This window comes from Phaethon lepturus, unplaced genomic scaffold (assembly GCF_000687285.1).
Source record: "Phaethon lepturus isolate BGI_N335 unplaced genomic scaffold, ASM68728v1 scaffold7943, whole genome shotgun sequence".
NCBI lineage: Eukaryota > Metazoa > Chordata > Aves > Phaethontiformes > Phaethontidae > Phaethon > Phaethon lepturus.
Genome location: NW_010531181.1, coordinates 107,069 through 131,496, shown reverse-complemented (window position 1 = coordinate 131,496; position 24,428 = coordinate 107,069). Strand labels below are relative to the sequence as shown.

General features: G+C 35.9%; 1 protein-coding gene across 1 annotated transcript; it reads right to left on the bottom strand.

Moving 5' to 3' along the window:
* Positions 1-10,904: 10,904 nt before the first annotated feature.
* On the bottom strand, positions 10,905-11,284 carry LOC104618776 (protocadherin-9-like; the record flags this gene model as incomplete). Its single annotated transcript, XM_010284458.1, has 1 exon — positions 10,905-11,284. A coding segment is annotated over one exon (380 nt), but the record flags the coding sequence as incomplete, so codon positions are not given.
* Between the last annotated feature and the right edge of the window lie 13,144 nt (positions 11,285-24,428).

Below are 24,428 nucleotides of genomic sequence, written 5' to 3'. Positions count from 1 at the left end.
TTTAAGTGCTATTGAGAGCAAGAGTGTAAATGTTCTGTAATGACTTTAAGGTCAGCAAGCAAGAGCAGAAGTTTCTGGAGAAGTTTGAAGGGAAAAAAATGAATAAAAGTCTGTCAAAGGAAGATTGCTTTCCTTTGCCTATTGGACAAAGGCATATTTTGCCAATGTAATGGAGTACCAATGGTATATATCAATAAACAATAACACACACCTATAGTTTACAATTAAAATAAAATCATGCATTCGGGAAGATCCTTTGAGGCTCTGAAATCATCACAATGTAGTTTTAAGAGACTTCTTTTTGATGAAGAAAGGTTTGAGAGATTTTACATTTTTAGCATTCCAACCAAGGCTATATTAGAGTGCACTAGAATCTAGTATGCGTAACAAGGAAGATAATTTATTGGAAAAAAAATTAAAAATGCGAAGAAGGCTGGCTGTTTTCCCCCCCTTCTTTGTAGGGTGACTATACTGGCACAAACTTTGTTCAGATTTGTCCCTGTGCAGATTAGTTCCAGTTATATAGGTAAATTTAAAGCAGAATTTGAGTAGCTGTTCTTCAGTGTGTATGTTTTGCTGTAGTGATACAGAGGCAATATTCTACTTCTTATGACTGAGAGATGGTACAGCTTTCTCTGGAGCAGGGTACGAAAACTCTTATAACTTCTCACTTCTTATATTAACAGCTTTTTCCTTCTAAAAAAAATCAGATCTATTCACAAATGAGTAGCAGGTAGATTCAAGGATTACAAATAAAGGTTTTTAGGCATACCTGATTCCTTTTCATTTCCACGCTTGTAGTGTGAAAGCAAAGGATAGAAGCTGTAAGAGTCTGCAAAGACTACTATGTTTTTGTTGCTCAGAGGCAGAGGTCTGTTCAGGCATGATACCTGCTTCTACATTTTTCTTCAGTAAATCATTACTTTCACAAAGGTAGTAACAAGTCTTTGGAGTTGGAGTACATCTCCTCCATGTCAGACTGTACACTTTAAGTTGCTCAGGTTTTAAAAGTTAAGGTAGGTTCTCCTGTCTAATCTCTTGCAGAGTGTACTGGAGGCCAAACCCCTGTGTTGTGCATTACAAACAAACCTTTTATCATGCCATGTGAAGACACAGGAACTAGTTATAAATTATTTGAGTAAGGTACCTGTCACACATCAGATAACTTGGTTAACATTTCTGTGCAGTGTTGCTTTGTGTACTGTAGCAATATCCTTTGAGGATGAAGGGATTCTACTCTTTTCCATGCTGAAAAAAATACCAGAACTTGTCTCTCAAGAGATATTGCAGATTTGGTACTTAATGACATTACTGATGATAGTACAAGAAATTTCAAACACTGAGAGAGCTGGGGGACCGTGTTGGGGGTAAAAAGCCTTTTTCTTTTCATCCTTAAGGTAAACTTCAGTAGTAATTTTCATGTAGGTGGCAACTATGTTTTGGAAAAACAGTAAAGAACAGGAATAAAGTCGTATTTCTCTCCTTTTGAGAGCTAAGTATTAATTCACTTTGGTCACTTAAATAACTGCATTTCCTTCTTTATAGCCTTCCAGCTATATAGTCATTTAAGCCTAATCAAATTATCCAGTTTCTCAACTTTGACCAGAATGCACTTTGCTTAAGGCTTATGTGAGCTTGTGTAAATGCTAACATTTTATTTATTTATTTTAAGGTTAAAGAGTATGCACTTCCCAGATCATCCCAGGATGATTTTTATATATATAAGGAACTCCTTCAGTATTCTTAATAATCCATAAAAGAATATTAGTGTAAAAGAAACTAATGTATCTTCACATTCTAATCTTGCATTTTCCTGTCATGTTACAGCTCAGTCTGGGTTGCCACATTGCTTCTGGCAATGGCTTTCATCCGAGTGGAGACCACAGATGGCCCTCTTCTGGGAGGCCGATGACCATTTGTTGGGAGCACCAAAAAAATGGTGGTGTTGAGGGCCAGGGTTTTCTGTGGGTTTTTGTGTTTGTTTGTGTGTGTGTGTTTAGCTTGGTTTGGTGTTTTTTAGAGAGAGAGAGACACTTTCAACTCAGTATTCCTCTTCCAGTAGTTGTAAGTGTGTCTGTTTAGATAAGAGAGCAGGAGAAACAAACAGATGTCTTTTACTTATGTTATTCTTAGCTTATGTCATTCATAAAAAGTATCATTCTAGAAAACTTCTGTTTTTTTATTTTATTCTTTATGTGAGACAGATTCATGGGATGCATCCCAAAAATTCATCTCCTCTGACAGTATGTTGAACAGTTTGATGTGTTGTGAGAAAGCATATAATCTTCCATATATCTTGAACCTGTTGCTTAACAATTTTATATGATGCTTCATAGCCCATTTATTAAGGGAAACTGATAGTTTTCCCCACTTCTGTTCATGCCCTTAATGACTTTATGTGGACCACTGTCAAACCTCTCAGTTCTCTTGATTAGACTGAAGTGCCCTATCTTATTTATACTATAACTTTTATTGCCCTACTCTGCATCTCTTCTAGTATATATAATCTTTTAAATATAGAGGGGTGGAGATCAGAACTGTGCAAAATATTCATGATGCACCTGCATCTTGATTTAAGCAGCAGAATCTATTCTGTTTGATAATCTTTCCTTAATTCTAAACCTTCATTCTGTTTGTTTTTTCTGAGTGCCACTGAACAGTAAACTTCTGGAAGCTTCAGATCCCATCACTGTGTAAGGAAAGACAAGATGTATTATTTCTGAGTGTTGCTAAATTTATTTCATCTGCTGTCACTCAATACAGAATAATTATCCTGTAACTCTCAGTTGTGACCTTCTCAGTCCATGACTAACCAAACTTTCACCTTTCTTTGTTCTTTCTGAATGCTTATTTTGACTAGCTGAGTTTCTTTTGGAACTGAAAAGTGGTATTTAACTTTTATATTAATATGTGCTAATGTATCTATCTATCTGATACGTTATAGCACCTCATGGGAGTTATAGTTTGAATGCTTTGTTCTCCAGGTGGCACTTTTATATCATTTCCATTGATCAATTCTATGCCCTCATAAATGAGCACGTCACATTAGGTGTATCATTAATTAACTGTTATTATTGTACTGATGACACATAAACACAATCAGAATATTCAACAGGGGCATCCAAACTGATTGGAAACAAGCTTAACTTACCAGGGCTGGGCAAAAGATGATTCCTTCCTTCTTGTATATATGAAACACTGTTAACTATACTTCAGAAGGACCTGGGGCATTTGTACATTTTCCTTTCATCTCTACATAAGACACAGATTAGAGCAAGAAGAAATGCACTGCTTGTTATTATAGGGTTGTACCCAGCATGCGGTTTGGTCTTTATCACACACAGCAGCTTTTCAATCCTCTCTGGAATTCAGGATTCTTTTTTTTTATCAGCATAGCACCAGATTATTCTAAATTCAAGACATACTTCTTGTTCTACCACCTATAAGGACACTTTTAATATTCAAACTCATATTTAGAGTTCTGTGTGAGGGAGTCTACCACAATTTCATGCTCCTAAAGGTAAGGGTGGCGACACAACCCCTGCCAAATGCTCAGAGGTCAGACCAAAAAAGAATATGAAATCACCTATTGTTCCAGGGCTCTTTTCTAGCTCAGAACAAGGTGGACAAAAGATAAGCTGATGCCAAGCTGATTCCAAGACTGTGAGAGAGACGAACTAAGATTAAAAAAATGCTCTGACTTTTGTTCTAGCAACTTATGTGAGATAGGAGGCTAGAGACAAACTGAAGCAAGTTTGGTATTGACCCTGTTTTCTAACTCTGATCACCATACTCTGTCACATTAAGTGACAGCCACTAATTTTATTTTGTTCTGTCTTACTAAACCTTAGAATAGATATAGGACCGCATGCTGAAGGTCCCCATTGTCCAGAATTCTCTCTCTCTGATACTGACTAATGATGGAAGTAGACAATTTTCTGTAATCTTGAAGAGTATGTTAAAACTGGCTTCAAAAGCCAGAGGGGTGTATACACACACAGAGAGACATACACACTTAACTGGTATTAGATCTACATCTGTAATTTTTTTTTAATCCTTCTTTCTTTTTTTTGTTTATGAAATTTTTAGCCTCTTCTGTTTTGGTCAGACCTAAATAATAAATCATTACAGTGTGTGCAGCAGTTTGTGGATCTTTTCAAACTAACAAGATCCCTTTCATCTTATTCAGATTTTTTCACTTCTATTTGTTGCAGCAAATATATGTTCCATTAACTTAGAAAAGACTATTATCACCCAAATCTTGTCTCAGTTAGAATCAGCTTCATTTTCTGGAATCATGTAATACAATATAAGAAGAAAAAGCATCAAGAAGATGGTTCACCTCAACTAGACTTAGTTCAAGTTATAAAACCTGGAATTTCTTTCGGAAGAAGTGGAGGTGTACACTTGTGCAGGGAAAAGATAGACTCCATTATTAGAGATTCCATTCATGGGATTTTCTGTAGGTGCCAGAAATCCATGAGAGGTAGGTAATAAAAAGAGAGCAATTTTTTCCTCTTGTTCTAGTCTTTCCTTCCTTCTCCAGTTCTCCACAGAATTGGGAAAAACAGTGATTCATTATTCTTTAAGTTGCTTTCTCCATGACTGAGTTTGCTGAGTGTAAAATTTACCAATGGAGGAGTTAACATGGTATACTAAATCTGCTTTTATGCTACTTTGTTCCCACTGAAATATTCTGGAAAGCAGTGATAGTTGAAAGGTTTAGATTTGAATTTTTTTTTTATTCATTATTATAGTGTAAATATAAAGAAGTTGGTTACATTGCTGAAAATAGAATAGAAATATGAAAAGCATATCTTGGCTATCATGGTCTTTCCAAACCTGCTTTCTCCTACAGTGTATGTTGTAGAAGCCTGCTGAATTTTGCTTCAGTAAGCTTACAAAGAAGGAATACTAAGATATACATTTTTTTAACCATTAAGTATATAATTAAAAACACCACCTTAAATAGAATCACATGCCTTATATAATTAGCAAGAATCCTTTCTTAGAAATTACATACCATACTGTAGGTAGCTACAAATTATGCATTAATATGTCCCTATTTTAGGATTCTTAAATCAGTTTTAAAGTCCTAAAGGGATTTATTTCTAACACTCCTGTGCCAATTATATTATACTTATTTTCTGTTCTTTGTTCCCTCTTCTCCCAGAGGCTATTCCATGCCACTGCAGAATTGGTATTTTGCTTTTTTTTTTCCCCTGGTTTCTTGGTAAGTATATCTAAGTCTTTAAACCAGTCATACTTGCTTTAGAAAAAATATCTGTATGAACTGACTGACTGGAACCCTGTCATTTAACTAAACAATATACTAAATACTCTTCCCTAACTGGTGTTGCTTTCTTCTTCTGTATAGGCTAGATGATTTGCACAGTTATGAACTAGTAAGCATCTTCCATACACTCCCCTCAGGAGGCTCAATAAAGACAAGAAATTATTTCTGCCTAGGTCACATTTATTAATTTCAGTCTCTGCATAAAATTTACATATTACTGCAGTGCAGGAGGGAGAAATGAAGCCAGGGTTAAAGGGGAACATAAATTGTTAGCTTTCACCAGTTTATGTTATTCTCTCTTACCACTATGTGGTTCATGAAATTTATTTTATCTTCCTGTAATCACTTTCCTGGATGCAGCTGGTAAACAAGAAGAATGCAGATAAGAGATAAAATAAACAAACATAAGGTCATGCCTTACATACTACATCTAGTATAATATAAACATGAAAGCTTGATTGAAGTTACTCATTAAAATACTGCTACTGATGAAAGAGGTTGAGGGGTAGCTCATTTGAGTATGATGTGGAAGATCTGGGGTCAGCTGGTGGATTGAATTACCTCCATAGGCATGCAGATTCAGACCTCTGCTTATGGAAGGAAGAATTTTCCTCAACACGTTCATTAGAGAAGACCAGGAAATGTTAGCTGAAAGCACATTCAGAGAAAGAAATTTGCAATGTAAAGTTTATTTAAAAAAAAAAAGTTCCAGCCAGCCTATATTCACAAAAAACAAAGCCTAATCTGTAACTAAAGTAAAAAGATAGAAACGGCATTTTCTGGGGTGTTCAGGGGGAATTGTACAAAATGATTTGCAAGATCTCTGTAGCAATACAGTATTTTGTAGAAAACAACAGGGAGTGGGGTGAGTTTTAACCTTCAGTCCCTCTCCCCACAAACATATTTTTTACATATTATAACTGATTCAAATCCCAACTTAATGGCTGCTGTGGAACGTGCTTTTTTCAAACAAACAAACAAACAAAAGCAGTATGTGATCCAGACAGCTAAGGAATAAACTTTTTCTGCTTCTTAGATATTCCTTCTTGATGAGGGTTTGTTCTCAAGCTGTAGTTATGCTGAGATGGATAATTTGATTGATAGCTAGAAAGAACTGGAGGTTTTTATTTCACATTTTGCTCTGAAATGCTGCATTAATTGTGTTGTTCTTTTCAGCACAGACGCTTCAGTGATATTTTAGGATTTGTTAATATTTCTGAACTTCTTAGAAAAAATAACAGCCTTGCTGATAATTAGCAAATTGCCATTCCACAATGGAAATACCTGAGCTTTTACTTAAGATCTGTTATTCTCCTTAATATGAAGGTTTTAAACACACTTTAATAAGAAGTCCTTTTGAACAATAATAGGAAACAACTGCTATCATTAGAAGTACTTTATTTCTACTGTGAAAATAGCGGTATGCTGTCCTGAGTGACAATAACCTCTACTGAATTTCATTCTGTAACCTCAGCTACCTCAGCAGCTGAAGATGCGGCCAGTTACAAAGCCAGCTTCATCCATTTTTGCCATGCAAAATATAGATTAAATATGCAAACTAGCATGTGATTTAATCCAGTAAAAGTGGAATAGCCTGTCAGAGAAAGTACACTGGCAAATGGGCAACCAGTTGAACATGTTATATTTTAATTTGCAGAGACAAAAATGACAAGCAATTTATTTACATAAAACTGTACAAAAGCAAATTAAATTATGTAAATATTTCATAAATAGAGGTGGACTAGCGTTTAATACATTTTGCCATGTTTAGCATAGTTGCGTGCATAGTGACTCATAATAAACAATGATAAATTGTTTTCTGCTTCACTATCAACATCCAAGTTGCAGAACAATAGTCAATGATTAATATTACAAACAGATCGTACCACACTGAATGCAAGTGCTTTAAAATTTAGGAAAAAGTTGTCTGAAAGCATACCCCAGGTAGCTGGTGAATGTTGTCATCTTCTTTGTGTTTATGCTCTTCAGTCAGTAATACAACTTAACTGATGGACTTTCATTTTTATTGTTATTTCTTCTGCTTCATTCCTTAAGGAAACACTGTATATTTATCACCAATGAAACAAAAGGAAAAATATTTTGTTGTTCAAGTTCCTTACAAGTGTTTGGTGATGGCTGGATTTATGGCAAGGTCTTTATCCATATTCTTTGTTTTCCTGCTTGCCAACTTCCTAGGGTAGCCTTTCAGTCAATGATTTCAATTCCATTTAAGTTCTTCCCCTACATAAAAATAATGTTAACTTTTTTTTTCCTGAAACTCAGGCAGCAGGCCAGTCAGAAACCATATTGAATAAATGTAGCGGATCTGAGATCCAGAATGAGCATTAGATTTTAGACCAAAGCTATTGAATTTTCTAATACATACAAAGTTATATATTAATGCATCAATCTATAAAGGTGCCCTAATGTAAAATACATGCAAAGCTCATTTGTGTTTCCCATGGAAGGAAATTAAAGGATGATTTCCATACTGTACAACTGAAATGTGATGATGGCTAAAAGCAATTAAAGAAAAATTGTCACTTTTCCTGTCAACATGGACCTGTGACACCTTGCTAAATAACTATAACATAGGCTGATCGCAGTTTTCCAGGCAGCAGAATTAAAAACAAATTAAAACAACCCCAACCCCCACACAAATAGTAATTAAAAAAATCCTCAAGACCTACTTAAACCACAGCCTTGTGTTAATAATGCTTAAGACTGGTCCATTAACTGAGTTTGGCAAAAGGCTTGTTTTTAAATATATTATTTATAATTTCTCAGAAAATAAACACAAGTAAATATACAGGTTCAAAAAACTTGGGAATAGCCCCTTATCCCTCAGTGTTCAAACCCAACTACCACTTTACCATAATAATAGGTATAAAAGGCACAGTTGCATATTTTGCATTCACCCTAATTATTTTTTATAGTTTTATTTGTTTATTTTTATACAAAAGCACTCTACTTATCGAGTGGCACCAGATTTAACCTATTTCAAATAAAGAGGAAAAATACAAACACAAAATATATTTGTATGTCATGCCAGGTCAGAAGAGTAATCAGCATATTAATAGTGGCTAGTTCCACTAGAATTACTGTGAATACTTACCGTAGATAGAATTTTTAAAAAATTCTTTCACACTCATTTTAGATCTAAGGAGATGCACACAAGTAAAGTATTTAATGGCTGTCTTATGTGGTGCAAAAATTGGTGAGTGACTGCTGATCCATTTAATCTGAAGATTTTCTATGACCTGTATTATTAGCCTTGTAGAAAAAGGGTCTAGGAATATATGGAACCAAGCTACCTAATTTATTTTTTGTGTAATATTAAATAAAATCTTATTAAAGGAAATTCTGTTCAAAATTTGTGTTATGCAATTGTGTATTCTGTTGAAACGTGCAAGAAAAATGTGTATACATTACATAAGCATTTTTTGAAGCATTTTTAAACAGGTACTTACAGATTATACAAAGCAGTAACTGCTGTATGCAGTCTCATAACAAAGTACTAGTTTGCATCTCTCCATATTACTTGAATAATTAAACATTAAAATGTTCAATCATTATTAATCTTTTATTTTAATATTTTCTTTCTAAAATGTGCCCATTCATCATAACTGCTCTACACAAACTAATGTTACTTGAAGAAAGTAACTTGAGAGAGGAGAACAAAATGGCCAATAATGGCACATGCCACTATATGGAGAAGTGAATTAAAAAGATAAATATGATGAGTTGTATAGATTTACCAACCTCTACTTTAGGCTGTTTAAGGTTATTTCTATGCAATTCTTCAAAGCAAGAAACTACCCAAAGCTACATTGTGACTACAGTATACTAGAGAGCCATCTAGCCATGCCTTAACGCCAGGTTAAACAGCCAGGGATTTGAATCCTTTCCCCCTCCTTGAGCTGTCCTTGCTGTGTTGTTCGATTGTCGCTTTCACCTGAATGTCTGAGCTCAGTCTGTCCTTATTATTACAGCATCAGCTACAAAGCAACTGGATGAAGTTCTGCATGTTTTGTTGCTTTTATTGCACAAAAACCTGTTTCATTTCCTCTTCCTTTCAAGAAGCGCTCACCATGAGAATCGTTACAGGCCAGAGCTTTTGCATATCAACGTAGCTTGGACTCCTTTTGACTCATCTTGACCTGCTAGGTGAGTATCATACCACGGTTTATCAGATCATTTTCTACCTAGCCTAAATGTTCTGAGTCTTGACATCATTAAGTATTGCACTTCTCTTGGTTTTAATGCACTTGTGTTTCAAGTAAAGCTGCATTATATCTTTGACATAATTGAAGCAATTGGTAAACTGCAACACTGATGACAAAAGACTTAGCAATCATTCCTTGCACTCTGAAAAGAAGGTTTTGTGTTTGACTTGTAATATTCTCTTGTCACTGCATCATCCCATTGTCCACCCTTTCCATCCCACCAAGCATTCTCGTTAACACAGCCTTCTATTACTACTACTAGTTTTTTATTTTGATCGTAAAAATTCCCTGGAACTGGCATATACAGCATATCATATGCAGCATCTGCTGCAACACATCATGTCATTACAAAACCACCAACATCAGTTCCTTTGGGCATTCAACTGAACCACACTGGAAAAAAAAATTGGGTCATCTGGGCTTGTGAACTGTGCTGCTGTGCAAAATGTAATTGAAGGTGTGTTATGAGTACATGCGTGTATTTGTGAATATATTAGTTTTCTAAGCCAAGTCCCAATACTTAGCGGTTCCCCTGATCCATTGTGTGATCTTTGGCCTTTTTGTTATTACCATCTTCCCAGCTAGATGTTAGTCTTGCCCAAAATAATGATTTCAACAGTTTATTATTACTATCCTACAGTATATGTGTTACTAATTGTGTTTACATTGAAGTAATCGTTACAGAAAACAAGAGAGAAGGAGAGAAACAGACACAGCAAGAATACTATTGTTCTATGGTTAAAACAGAACCAGAGTTCATGAATCATAGTAAAGTATGCCAAGTTTTTGACTGCAGTCTCAGGCTGAATGTATTTCTGTTGTTTTCAGCCTCAGATGAGAGGTGAGAATATTAAAGCTGTGGTCTTCACAAAGTGCCTATTAATGATTATTCCTTTATATTTATCTCAATATCTGTATGGTTTCTGAAGGATTGTCCCTGGTGGGGATCAGCAAAATTCAGATGATATGTCTTGAATACATTTTCCCCGACCTGTTATCCTCAACAAGCCAGATGACAATCAAACAAAATGAGTGGTTTAACTCATGCTTCTGAAGAGGGTAAACAACAGTGTGTTGTGTTCTTTTTAATCAAGCTCATTACTATGGGAAGAATTTGCAACCATAGATTTAGGAAAATAAAAATCAGTGAGGGGGAATTAGACATGCAAGTAACAACCATGTTTTCTACATTGTACAGTATAGTCAGGCGGACAGTATAATTAAATGCCTGCTATGGAGGCAGAAGTGGCAGGCAGATCTTTTGTCTCTTTGGTGGCCCCTTCTTTTTTGTTTCTCATTTTTTGTTAAAATTGTTGTGTTTTTAAGACTTTTGCCCCTTTTCTTTCTTATAATATGAAAGAACTTTGTTGCTGCTTTTTAGCCTACAGGTAAACTTCTCTTCTAGTTAGAGTATTGACAGGAGATGGCTTGTATTCCCCTGTCTGTGTAAGGGGGATATCCTCTGGATTGCCTTCTTCATTTTTGCTGAAACTAGCCGTGCTGAAGGTTTCATAGGATGAGGTCAACTTTTTGTTAAGGAGGTTTCTGTTGCGATCACCCATGAGGGAGGCTTCTCCATTGGCCAGCTTTTCCTGACTGCCCCGTTCGTCGACAGGCATGAAAGTGGAGAGTTTTGGCTGGCTCTTCTGCTTTCTTTCAGGAGAAGTGCGAACTGGCATCCAGCAGGAGTCCGAGTGGCCATATTCATCACACTCTCGGGTACACTTCCCTGTCAGGGCTACATCTGGTAGAGGTCTTGAATCTGAAAGTAAAATAGAGTTGTCTTTACAAATAAATAATATTGCAATGACTGCCAATGAAACTGAGAATCCTTAAATTCACAAAAGGTATTTTTAAAGGTTTTGTAAGAATATTGCAATAAGTTCCTCAAGTAATAATTTTTTTACATTGCTTATGCCCATAGGAAACAAGCATATCTGTACAGATATCCTCAACCCCAAGTACTGACAAATAAGAGTATTAAGCTACTTTCTATGCTTGTAAATCTATCTCAAAAGCATTTGCCATTAGGTACTGAATGAATTTGGATGTCTAAAAGAGTCAACCAAGCACTTAATTCCATCGTGCCAATTTTCTTGAAATTATTAAAAGTACTTTTCTTTGAATTTTTTGTAAAGAAAGCTTTGAATTTATGTGAAAGGAACCTGAGGCCTTGGACCCTGCAAATACTTATGAACATACTTAACTCCCTGCAAATGAGCAGTTCTGTTATTGACAATGGGACTCAATTTGCACATCATATAAACTTCTGCTTGTATTTCTCAGGATTGGGTATTCACTGTTAGTATACAATATGTTACATGAATCGTACGATCAATGACTAGTAGGAGCATACAAAATACCTGCTTTTGGTTATAAATGTGATCTAATACATATGGATAAAGCTGTTCTGTGTGTTGTGTGTGTGGAGGGACGGGGAGAATCTGAGTATTGCCTGAATAGATGCACTAACATTTTAAATGTTGGAAAGTGTCCTGTTCCAGATCACTGTGTCTAAGTTTTCTAGCCACTGTACTTGTAAGAGCTTTTGCTGAAAACTAGCAAAGTTCAGGGGACTGCAGGGTTGACTCCTACCTAATAAAAACACAAGTATCTTGAGACTTACATTACAATTGAATTACAAAGCTACCTCAATGGTTTTAAGCACTGGGTAAGACTCTGAAACCTTACTCTTATTCAGTTATACTGTACTTTATTGTCTACAAGAAATAACTGGAGCTGCCTACAAAGTAACAACATGATATTCAAACAATTAAAGTTGACAAAGAACAAAAATCAACAAGTAAATTAATTTTTCCAGTTTATTTGATATAACTTTCATATGATATGACTTATTTGATGAAACTTTTAGGTTTCTTTTATAAAAAAATAGATTATCAGAAAATTTGCCAGTAATAAACCGTGCCTTATAAAATATCTTTCAAAGGATTATTTAGCCTTCATTTTGTTACTTCTTTTTTGCCTATTTTTTCTTTGATTTTGGCTGCCAGATGGCCATCTCAGTGACAACCCCAGTTGTGAAATTTTTATAAATTCATAAAAAGGACCACTGCTGAGGTTTAAAAAAAAAAGCAACTAAAAATCCTTTGCCTCTTCCAGAATAAACTGTTTTAATTTAAAATATTTACAACAGGTGCTTGTAAAGAAAGCATTTTTCATTTCAGCATCTGCAGATTTAATCTTGATAGAACTGCAAAAGCTCTTGAAAGTCAGATTTATGTTCATCCTGTCCTGGTTTTTTCATGCATTTAAACATTCATTTAATTATTAATTTGTTGTAGTACTGTAAAGAATATGCATATTATTTATTATTAACAGTTGTTAGCAAATTATAGAATCTGCTGTATGTATTCTGAATACTGTGTAATTCTAATTTCAATATGTCATGGATTTTAATGAGGAAAACAACACTGATTTTTAGATAACTGAGTAACTCAGTAGTTGATATCTATAAGGCAGGAGGAGGGAACTGAGGGTTGGGTTTTTTGTTTGGTTTTGGTTTTTTTTCCAGCTGTACTTTTTAAGGCTTTTGCACTTAGACTCAGCCATGATTCCCACATTTTTTCAATGAAGAATGCAAAGACAATGGACTATCAATCAGCCTATCAATTTTCAGATGACTCTGTTCTGGAGATGTAGACAGAAGATGGTGACTGTAACAGGAAAACTCTCTATTTGTCAGCTAAATCTAGTATTATTCTGGCACTCCCTAAAGGTAAGAAGCATAATTAACTGCTGAGCTGCACCTGATGTGCTTTGATTTTTAAACAGAAAAACCCTCTTCATATTTTTACAACAGGACAAATCCCCTTTCCATCTAAATCTCAATAAACTCTTCAAACAGCACCTTATTTCCAGTGACCATTAAACATTATGCTTCCTACTAGTATTTAAATTATTTCTCTGGCAGAATATTAACAAGTGCTTATCAAGGCAATACGTCTGACCTTTGTTTAAAACATAGGACCATATGTTTATTGAAAAAGGTTTTTTTTGTTCTTGTTTAGTTTTTTTTCCAGACTGAAACAATTAATGTCTCATTATATCTGATGGTTTCTTTTTAGTGCAAACAAGTCTTGAGCCAGCATTACTTGGCTTGATAAAGATCCTTCCCTTGCTAGGAGTCCTTGAATCACACACTTGAAAATCTGCCACTTTATATTGTAGTGCATCCCCTATTCGCTCCTGGACAAATATTAGAATTCCTTATTGTAAAGCATGAGGACTTGCTGTACAATTCAGCCTTATAGTGCTGTTTTATGAAACAACCACCCCTAAGTCAGTATGTGTCTAACTCACCCTGTTGGGTTATGTGATAAACCTCAATTTCACACCCACAAAAGAGCTGAGAGGCACTGGCAGGATAATACTAGCCCAAATAATACCCTGATGGGCTACTGCCAGGCCCATCACAGGGGCCATAAGCCCATCAAAGGTCCATCAGCCCAGGCCCAGAGGAACATAGGGGTGTACAGCGGCAGACAGGAACACAAATCAAGGACTTCGGAAGAAGAACCACCTTGTCCGGCTCCTTCCCAGGGCTATCTAGCAGAGCCATCAGCCCCATCATCCAGGTGTGAAACCCATCACCATAAGTAATTGGCAGCTGCTGTCCATATCACCTTGCTAACAGGAGGGTGGCTGCCTAGGTATGCAGGCCACATTATGGGATATGGGGGGAAAACATTTTGGGATAGCACAGAACTTAGGCAATGTTTAGGGGAGGAACAAAAGGAGGACAAGGGAAGGTTTTAGGTGATTTGGGGAGGAACAAGAGTGGAAAAATAGAGAAATAAGGGGATAAATGGGCCAGTCGTATAAATAGTTTGCTGGCTAATAAGCTTGTCTGGTTGTGCCCTGTGCCTGATCAGTGCCATCTTACCAAACTCCTTTCTAACTCTTTTCTGGGTATGGGCTCTTTATTATGTGTGCATTTGCATGTATACATATGAGCATGTCCAGTCTCACTAGTGGACTTCCATCCTGTCCAACCAGAGCAGGGAGCAGAATGAGGCCACTGCTGCTGCCTGTGCTCATGTGAGTGCTCTGAGTGTCTGTGATCTGTGTGGCCAACTGTGTATGTATTTGGTGTATATGTATGCTATGTGTGTGTGCCTACTGGGAATACATCTTCATCTTTGCTACTGGTTGGACCTGGGGACATGGAGCAGCAGCAGCAGTAGCAGCTTTGCCTCCCTCAGGCTGTTGGATCCGGTGTGATATATTTTCCTCTAAAACACCCTTCAATTAGTATTTGGCACGTACAGTTAATGTAGCCTTCTACACCACTGGTTTCTTGCATCTGTTCTAAGAGCTTGAATCAGGACAGCATTTAAGCACACATTCAATCTAACATATTTTGAAATCTGCTCTTCTATTTAAAAGATGGACATAACTTCAACATTTGTCAGGGGAGGAGGGAGGTGGTTTAGGGAATGAGGGAACGTTTTTTGTGTGTGTTATGTCAGAAGACGGGTAAAACACCCAGTGCTCTCAGGACTAAACTATTACCAGTACCTAAACTAGTCAGTTAGGGACAACTTGGGTACTTTCTATACACTGCAGTAGATAGCAGAGATACAACTTTCATTCAGAATAAACTGCCACACCACTTTAGCTAAAAAGTAATTAAATGTATTTTTGCTAATTCCCTGAACAAAGTGACCCTCTTTTGCAGAGTAATGACTTTATGCTCCTTTTTACATTATCTAGTCCATGGAGTTGTGAACAATCTCTGAATTTGGGAAAAAAAAAGTTACTCTTGTCCTCCAGCAAAATTTACATCCAAACATATCTATATCTGACATACTTTTTTAAGTACTCCTCGGTTTAAAAGTTAAACACTTCAGTAGCAACCACACTGCCAGCTGACAAGCCTAATGGAATATGACACAGAAAAGAATTCGTCAGCACAGTTGGCAAAACATCAAGGAAGAGTACAACAGATTTCTACCATGGTTACATATCTGGAAACTGACTCAAATAAGTGCTTAAAATGCCAGTTACCAACCAACAAATTTTATCATAATACTGATTAGTGAGAAAGTAAACCTGGAGGGATGATACTTCTTGTCATACAGAAATTTGTAGATTTGGGGTTAGGTTTTTAACTGTTTACACATAGATTACTCAAATTTACGCTTTTATTTGCATAACATTTTCTTCAGAGTTACAATGGAAGATGTAGTCTAAGTTATTTTCAAACATATGCTCTTATGGCATCTCTACATCAGAACTAGGTATTGCTTGACCATTTTTAAAGCTATTGTAAACACAGTCCCTAAAAATGCAGATATGTAGACAAGTTTTTAAGTGTACATGGAAATAGAGAGTTCAAAAGTTAATATTTGCACTTGCAACAGCTCAGACTTCAGCTATGAAAAAAAAATGGAAAACACTAATTTGCAGGGTCTCACAATCTACTTTCTCATTGCATCCCATATAAGCTTCCACCACCAATTTCCAGTTAGCTGATAAAAGTTATTTTTTCTTAAATTATAGTTATCATTAATCCAAGAAATCTTTAAACATTTATCCCTAATTCCTGAGACAGTGATAGCTTATGTTTCCTATAAAACTTTGTATGAAAGCATGCAAATGAATGGAGTTATTTTTATGCATGCCCATGTTTCTGTTGATTGTAACTGACTGTTGCTTTAGGGCTAGAAGGATTGCTTGTTATCAAAAAAGGAAGGCATGGCAACGTGGAGAAGGGAAATACGATGTTCTACAACCAGTTTAAAGCCAAAAGAAAATAACAACCAAATTATTCCAACCAAGCAATTTTTCATTATTTGCTACAGCATTCCTAGCTGTAGACCTTTTCTTGTACATGACCACAGTAGGCATGCAGTACTACAGCTGTACAACAGTATTTCTGTAAACCATGCAGCATGCAGCTTGGTCCACAGGATCTGAGGAGTTACTGGCAGATGAGTTCTAAATAGTACCTATGACAAATCAATGACTACATCCAGATTCTTCTGCCTTTCCCCATTGATGGACCCATAACATCCCTGCATGGTTCTGGTTATTGAGGACCTGTAAAGAATGTCTGTGCAGTAGTTCCAGACTACTGTGAGAAAAGAAAAAGGAATAGCAACTGTCATACAGTAATAATAGAGTCTGTGGTTTGGATAAGCCACTTTTCATCCCACCTTTTCCTGCACTCTGTATGTAAATATATTATGTTCAAAGGAACATCCAAAACTCAAGTGAAACACTAGTAAGACTGTGTAATTAAACAGGAGTCAATTTACATAGCTTTTGTATTAAATGATTGTCTGTTTTATGAGCTGTGTGATTGAAGACACAATAGAGCTCTTAAAGCATAACAAGTATTGACTACATGATCAGAGAACAATAATGCAGAAAACAGCCGAGAGGGTACATATTGTAGAAAATCACTGTTTAAGGGGGGGGAAAAGCTAAGGTATAGTGATACACAGCTACAGCACTACTGTCTCTGAAATTCCTGCCTCCTAATTGCAGTAATTCAGGAACTGCACCCTAGTTAGTGCTGTGGCATATTCTGACATGCCAAGACACTATTAAAATACTTAAACATGTTTGAAGGCATCAGCAACTTCTTTCTCTGCACCTTAGGCTAAATACAGTTAAACAGCAATTGAACATATCTCAAGAAGCATTTAGTGCCCCAAGGCTTGGACTGCTGTCATTCTGAATGTGGCATTATCGTGTACTGCAGAGATAGTGCATGCCATCTCTAAAACAGTCCTACTGAATAAAGTCAAACAGAAATCCACTGTTTGAGATGTGCCAACTGCACTGAAGTAATGAATATATTAATTGCTTTTGGACTAGAATAATTCCATGTATATCATGCCTGGTTCTGAAATTCTTTTCAGTGCTTAAGAAAATTCTTCAGAGGACAGAAAGGCTTACATGTACATTGAATGATTAATACTATGAGAAGAGGTATGACAGAAGGATATAAAATAATGAATTCTGAACCTTTTTATTCTTTCTTTATGCAAGGAAAAAGGAACATAGAATGAAGGTGAAATTTTTCAATATTTCACTTGAAAAATGGTAAAATAAAGGCATCCCTTAAACAATTCCTAAGCACAGCAAGACTCATTGCTATAGTGTGTCAAAAGTCCAAGTATGTAGATGGTTTCAAGAGAGACCAGATGGGAATTTTCAAAGCAAACATGAGATGTTGTATAGTCCTCTACCACTAAAACTAATAAAATCAAACAAACAAACAAAGCAACACCATAAGAAGATAGAAACAAGTAACTGATGCTTTAAAATTTGGAAAAAAGTTCATGTTAGATGAATGAAAGTGAGTTAGCCAAGAGAGATGCCAGCTGAGGGACAAAACAGCACTTTTAGTGTACCTAAAAGGCTATAGTAAAACAATAGTGGGAACAATATGTTTTGTGTGCCCGTAGTATAAAGGACAAAAAGTAATGGCGTGATTGCAACAATAACAAATCAGGTTAGAAATTAGAAAAAAATCTTTGAGGATAAATGTAGTGATGGAAGGTTACAGAGTTTCCACCACTAGGAAGGTTTTATGAATGTCTAGAAAAACTTCTCCCAAGGGTAACATAAATGTGGCTAATCCTTCCTTGGGAAAGGAAGGGTGCACTGAATGACCTCTAAAGGTTCCCTTCAGCTCTGCAATTGCATTAATATGATTACTAACATTTATGTACTTTGGCCACAATCCAATCCTTAACTGTTTCTGGGTTAAGATTCTTGATTTATTTGGAAATAAATCAACCTTAGAAGTTGGGCTTAGGCTCAGCTAAAAGTCCATTTTAGAATGACATCCTCCTTAAAATTTTATGTTAATCAAATTACAAACAAAAACCCAAAATGGTCAGACCATTTAAGTCAGGTGTTAATCAAAGGAACACAGAAACAAAAAGCCAGTAATGCTAAAAAAACCCGCTCTCGAGTTCATACATGATAACCTAACATTTATAAAATCTTCTTGCCTGAGTCCCAACACATCCATTCCATTTTACAGTTTCATCAAAAAATTAAAGATTGAATACTGCTTCTATATGTAGTGGTGCAAAACAAATATCATGCCTCTGAAGTCCATTAAACCTGAAACCGGTGTGAGAGAGACTCTGTAAAGCAGAAAATTTCGACATTGTTTATTTCGTATATAAAATTTTGGTTTTGTGTACCCTTACATAAGAGCTGCCTCTGTTTTAGAGAGGAACAGAGTCAAATAAGTTACAGAATGCACAAGGTTTCAATATATTTCCTTTGTTTAATTAAACAGACTATACCAGACTATATAGCTATATAACATGACCCAGATATGTAATGGAAGAAATATTACCCAAGCAGTATAATGCTGGCTTAGATTCCACAATTATTTCTATCACAATTTCCTCCAGCAGGTTAAGGTACAATATTCTTTAACTGTTCCTCTAATTACAGAATAACTCTATAAAAACATTCCTAGCTAAATTAATGATTGTACCAGCTCCGTAGTATTGCATCTGTGATCTTCAAGGATTCATCAATATTTCACAATTGATTTAAAGACTGTTTGTATGAAAAACAGACCTATAGCCTTTTTTTTTTTCACTGAAGAACTAGTTGTACTCTTCCAGGCCCGAATCATATTAATCAGTTGGTTGTGAGTGGAGAACCATAATATAGGTTGCATGTAATATTACATGTAAGTGAAATAAAATTCAACAGACTTAATTCTAGACAAATACTAATTTAAAACCCTGATTACATTATAGTATAAAAGGATGTACATTAGAAACATATAGTTTTCTCTTAAGTTGTATTTGTCCAGTAGTTCAGACTTCATTATTTCATTTTCGTTCACAAGACTAATTGCATATATATAATGACGACTAAGACGTATCAGTTTATGTGATACCAGTGGAGAGTACTGTACTAAATACACAATGCTGAACTTAAATTCCCTAGATTTTAATTTTCCAGATTTATATGTAATTGCTACCAGACTCCTCATAATCCCGTTAAATCCTTTGATAGCGTGATTTACTTCTATCACTGAAATTGCAACATATCGTTCAGAAAAGTAGGACGTACTATGGCTTCCTGAAGTAGCACAGACATTAAGATGTAGGAAACATTTAAGCTGTCTAATTGTTCTGCCAATCTGATTCTAAAGTATTAATCTGTCACTGTGTCAAATTACATGCCTTTATTTTTTTCAGTAAAATATGTCAGTGCTTAACAAACTCTGAGCTGAAACAATTCGTGGAGCAATTAGAATGTCAGCTCTCCTAAAGATGACTTAAGAAAAATCTGAATCAGGGCTCAAAGTCAACGTAAGGTCCTTGATACTCATGCCAAAGTGGTGGGACTGCAGGAGCTAGCAGCCATTACTAGCTCATCTCAGCTGCATACTGTGCCTCCCCTTTATTTTATTTCTTGGTGATAAGGGTTTAATAATGTATTTTCTTCATCAGATATAGACACCAGGTCAGAAAACTGGTGCTCTTGCCACAGAAGAGAAAAATAAGGATACGTGATTTCCCCTCCTTCCCCTCCAATTTATGCCCATTTCATTCAAAAGGTAACTTCTTTTTAGAGATACTCCAAGTAATATTTTCTAGGGAAAATTAATGAATACGTTGCTCCCATTTCGTAACTAAAAGCACAATCCCAAAAGATCTTCAATGTCATTAGATCTCATGGATATCTCACAACTATCTCAGAGGGTATCCAGAATCTATAATGAAAGTTGAATATATAGAAAAAAATCAGTGACTTGACAGAGTTGCAAGCTGTTTTGTAAGCTTGGTATTTGTTGAAGTGATACGAAAATGCACTAGACATGACTAACATTCAGATTCAAAGGGTGACTGCTTAAAAAGACACAACCCCCCCTTATACACATGGCTGCTTAATTGTTTATCATAAGTAATGGAGGGAAAAAGGCAACAAACAAACAACAAAAATGAGCCACTTGTGACTATGGACAAGAGCTCAAACTCAAATAAAGTTCTGGTTGAATGCTTCTGTGTTTACTAATTGTCTTTAAGGGAGAACACTGATTTCTTTCTTTTATATCTTTCAGTGAGTTACTTTTTTCTTACACAATTCTTCTGCCACATGAGGTACTAGCTTGAACTGATTATCCTGATAGAAGCACTGCATTCCTGAAAATTAAATGCTTCATACAGTTCTACTTTGTGCAGAAACACATTGCGGGATTTTGGATCTTATTTCATTCCCACATTTACATAATAAAATATTATAAAACTACTTATATTAGATAGTAGTAATGCTTTCATAAAAAGGGAATTACTCATGTTCCCAAGAGATTTTCTGTGTGACCCATGTAATGTTTATTTTGTTACAAGTCGTAGAGGCTCAAAGGTTAAACTTGAACCTTAATTGTAAAACTTACTGAAGCTCTATTGATTTATTTTATGTTATTTTCAAATGGGGGAAGAAGAAACTCCTCCATGCTCTGCATACAAATGATCATCTAAATAATGTAGAGCTCAGCATGAAGCAGAAGCAAATAACTTGTGACTACTTGTCTTTTTAGTAGCTGTCACGAAGAAGTTGTGTTGTAAGAAGAAAAATAGCAGTCGTGAAGGATCCATTTAACCTTTTATGTCACGTAAAGGGAACCTTATCCTGCACAATGGAAAAAAATACCTGTTAATGTGATACATGTTTCTCTCAAAAATACACATATAAATTTGTAATTTTACTTAATCATACTAGCAAGATTTGGAATACAGAACCAAATTTAATTCAATTCAGTGAATTGAAAAGTACAAATGATGCTTTTTCATTCCTTTAGCAGTTCTAGACGATGCATGCTAAAAATAAGGATAAAAAACATTTTAAGTTATTGTCTTTACGCACATTTTTCCTGTTCGTATAAGTATACTCCAGAAGAAATGTGATAAATTTTATAAAATACAGTGCTCGTCTTCATAAGCATAACAGAAATACGGAGTCACAGAACTCAGGAGTAAATGGTAATACTTCCACCTGTCACAGGGAAAGGATATAATTTACTGATTAACTAATTACAGATTCTTGTCTTTTATTCCATGCTGGTGGCATGAACCATAGTGTTATTCTGATTTTTAGATCAATTATTTTGGAACCCTAAATTCTTCCTAAGAAGAGGTAAAATCTCCTCTGGAATTAATCCACCTAAGCAAGTTTGTACTTTTGTTACAACAAACGGTGCTTTCTCATTGAAATGATGCAGGAGAGGGGGTGTGTTGTGGGTTTTTTTTGTTGTTATTATTGTTGTTTTATAGTAAATATGTGGAGAAATCTTCACACTTCAAAAATGGCAAGACAAATACAGACAGAAAATGAATCTCTTGGTGTGATTTACGACCTGCTCAAAGGGATTTTTTTCATTAATTTTATTATTGATTTTTCAGCAATGTGTGCAGATTACAGCTGGCGAATTAATTACAAACATCAGCTCAGAATGGTTACATGCTTATGACAGATTCATCTGGGTTACAGTCCATTAGTAATTAAGTATTAAACACAGCACTAATTCCCCTTGTGTATGTACAGTAGAGTGTAATCATACACATGAATCATAGGGATGTTATACTAAAAGAGATTAGAGCATCACTGTTTATCTCATTATGGAATGGAAAAACATAATTTTTTTTTATACTAATGGAAAGTATAGAAAAAGTTTGAATGAAACAAAACGGAGAAATAAAAAAAAATCAAGTTTTACTTGCAAAGACTAATCCTGTCAGAAATAGAAGTCTCAATTCTTCTTGTGGGAGGGGGAATCTAATGAGGCCTGTAGCATGTATAATAATTTTTGACCCCTGCCCTTGACCCTAAGTATCCTACAATGTTTCATTCACTTAACAGTTATAGGAGGTAAAGAAATACAATTCTTACCTTACAAATAGAACTGTGTCTTGATGAAAGTTAAAGGCAAGATTGGACTTGAACAGGGGTGTCTAAGCATATTCGTCAGGAGCATTCTCATGCCTCTCATCCCTGAGAGGCAGATACCATGGTTTTGGTTGCTTCACCAGCTACTAGATAACATTTTCTTCAGATTTCCTAAACCACTTAATTGAGTTGAAGGTTGAGCATATACCTGTACATATTTCTTGAGATATTTCTCCAAATTATGTGACATGTTTCCTAGCCTCAAAGTAAAAATTTAATAATTTTAAAAAGTCAGAAGTTACGTCAGTGGAAGTACCTTTCAATGAATCCATTGTCTTGATTTAAGAATGTTTAATATTGCAATTTGTCTGCTTTTGTGTTTTACAGCAAAATATTAAAATTAGTCAGTACGCTTTTGCTTAGCTTGGTTGACAAAGTGTATACCCGTACCCATAAAATTTTAAATCTCAGAAAATATGCCATTACTCCTCAGTTTGTGACATTTCCAGATTTCTTAAGAAGTGCAGTACACATACTTTGGACTACTGCTTCGTAGCCAACATCTACTTTTTCAAGAATGAATCAGATAATCTCCAGCTTGTGTCACTCATTTGAATATCAAGAAGTTTTCAAAGATGGTTTTAATAAACTATTAATTTCCTTTTATTAAATGTTCATTGCCTACTATTGCCGCCACAATGTGTCATGGCTAGATCATATGGTGAATACTTTGTGCAGACATCTTGCTTCCAGGCCATTCAGAATATGGTTTCCTGACTGAAAAATATTCAGGAGAAAATTGTTCTCTGCACAATACTCTGGTCTCTGGCTCCTTTCTCAGATCATAATAGAGATGCCAGTTGGGATTGTAATTCTTGTGAATGTAAAGCATTGTGCACTGGAGTATAACTAATTTATTCATATAATAGACTCACTATTGGACAGTACAACTCACTTCTACTTGTGTCAACTCTGAAGCTGCAACTTGAGGCAAAAGATTATGTGCCCAAATATCAATAACCTGTGCCCAAATATCAATAACCTGAGCCACAATAGTTGTTAGAGGATGGAATTTTTCCAGGAGAATTATTCAAAGAGAAGTGCATGCTCCTACCAGAGCTGAATGAAGTTCTACTAGAAACTGGGCATCACATTTGGATATTTCATCATCCTTTTACTGGAGTGAGCAGCAGACAGACCTGATGAGCATGTTTCATGCCACTTTGTAAACAAAGCACCTCTGACAGTGATCCATTAAATTAGGCCTAGACTAAGCATAGTGGATAAATTCACAGTCCACAGTGGTGGACACCGGTGATTACTTTATGAAACTTACACTTCAAATTAGTTTAATTGGAGTGGTAGAGCATTGCCATATATAGTTATATTCTATTTTAAAATCAGAGATGAATGGCTGGATAGATAAACTTGAAAATTATCTGTTTACCTTTGAGTGATCCAGAGAGAAGGTAAATGGAAGAATTGTGGTGGTGTGCTCCACCCCACCCCCTTTTGCCTTGTCCCCGGGCCACTCCCAGTTCCCTGACAAGCCTTGGTCTCTGAACAAAAGGTTTGGCGGTTGAGAGCCCCTCAACCGTACCAAGTGCTCTTGTGTAGCCAAGGAGGAGAATGACACTGAGTGTATCAGGAACCAATTACCTAAACAAGGTACAGAACAAATCAATTATCTCCAGACAGCCCTGGCAGTGGTACCGTTGCAATTTGAGAAATCACCTACCTGGATTGTGGAAACTCACTGATGCCTAAAGTTAATCATCTCCAAGTCCTATAAACAGTGGTCCCAAGTGAGACCCTTTGAGCTCTCCTGGACCACAGCGGGCTGCGACCAGCACCTCCCTCTGAGTGGGACGCCCCTCAGAGTCCATGAACCCTCAAGTTCGCGATCAACTCAGAGGCTCGACTCTGCACCCATTGAGCAACGCAAAGCATTCAGTGTAAGTATTTGACTGAATTCAAGGGGGATATTAATAGGTACCTTTGTACATATC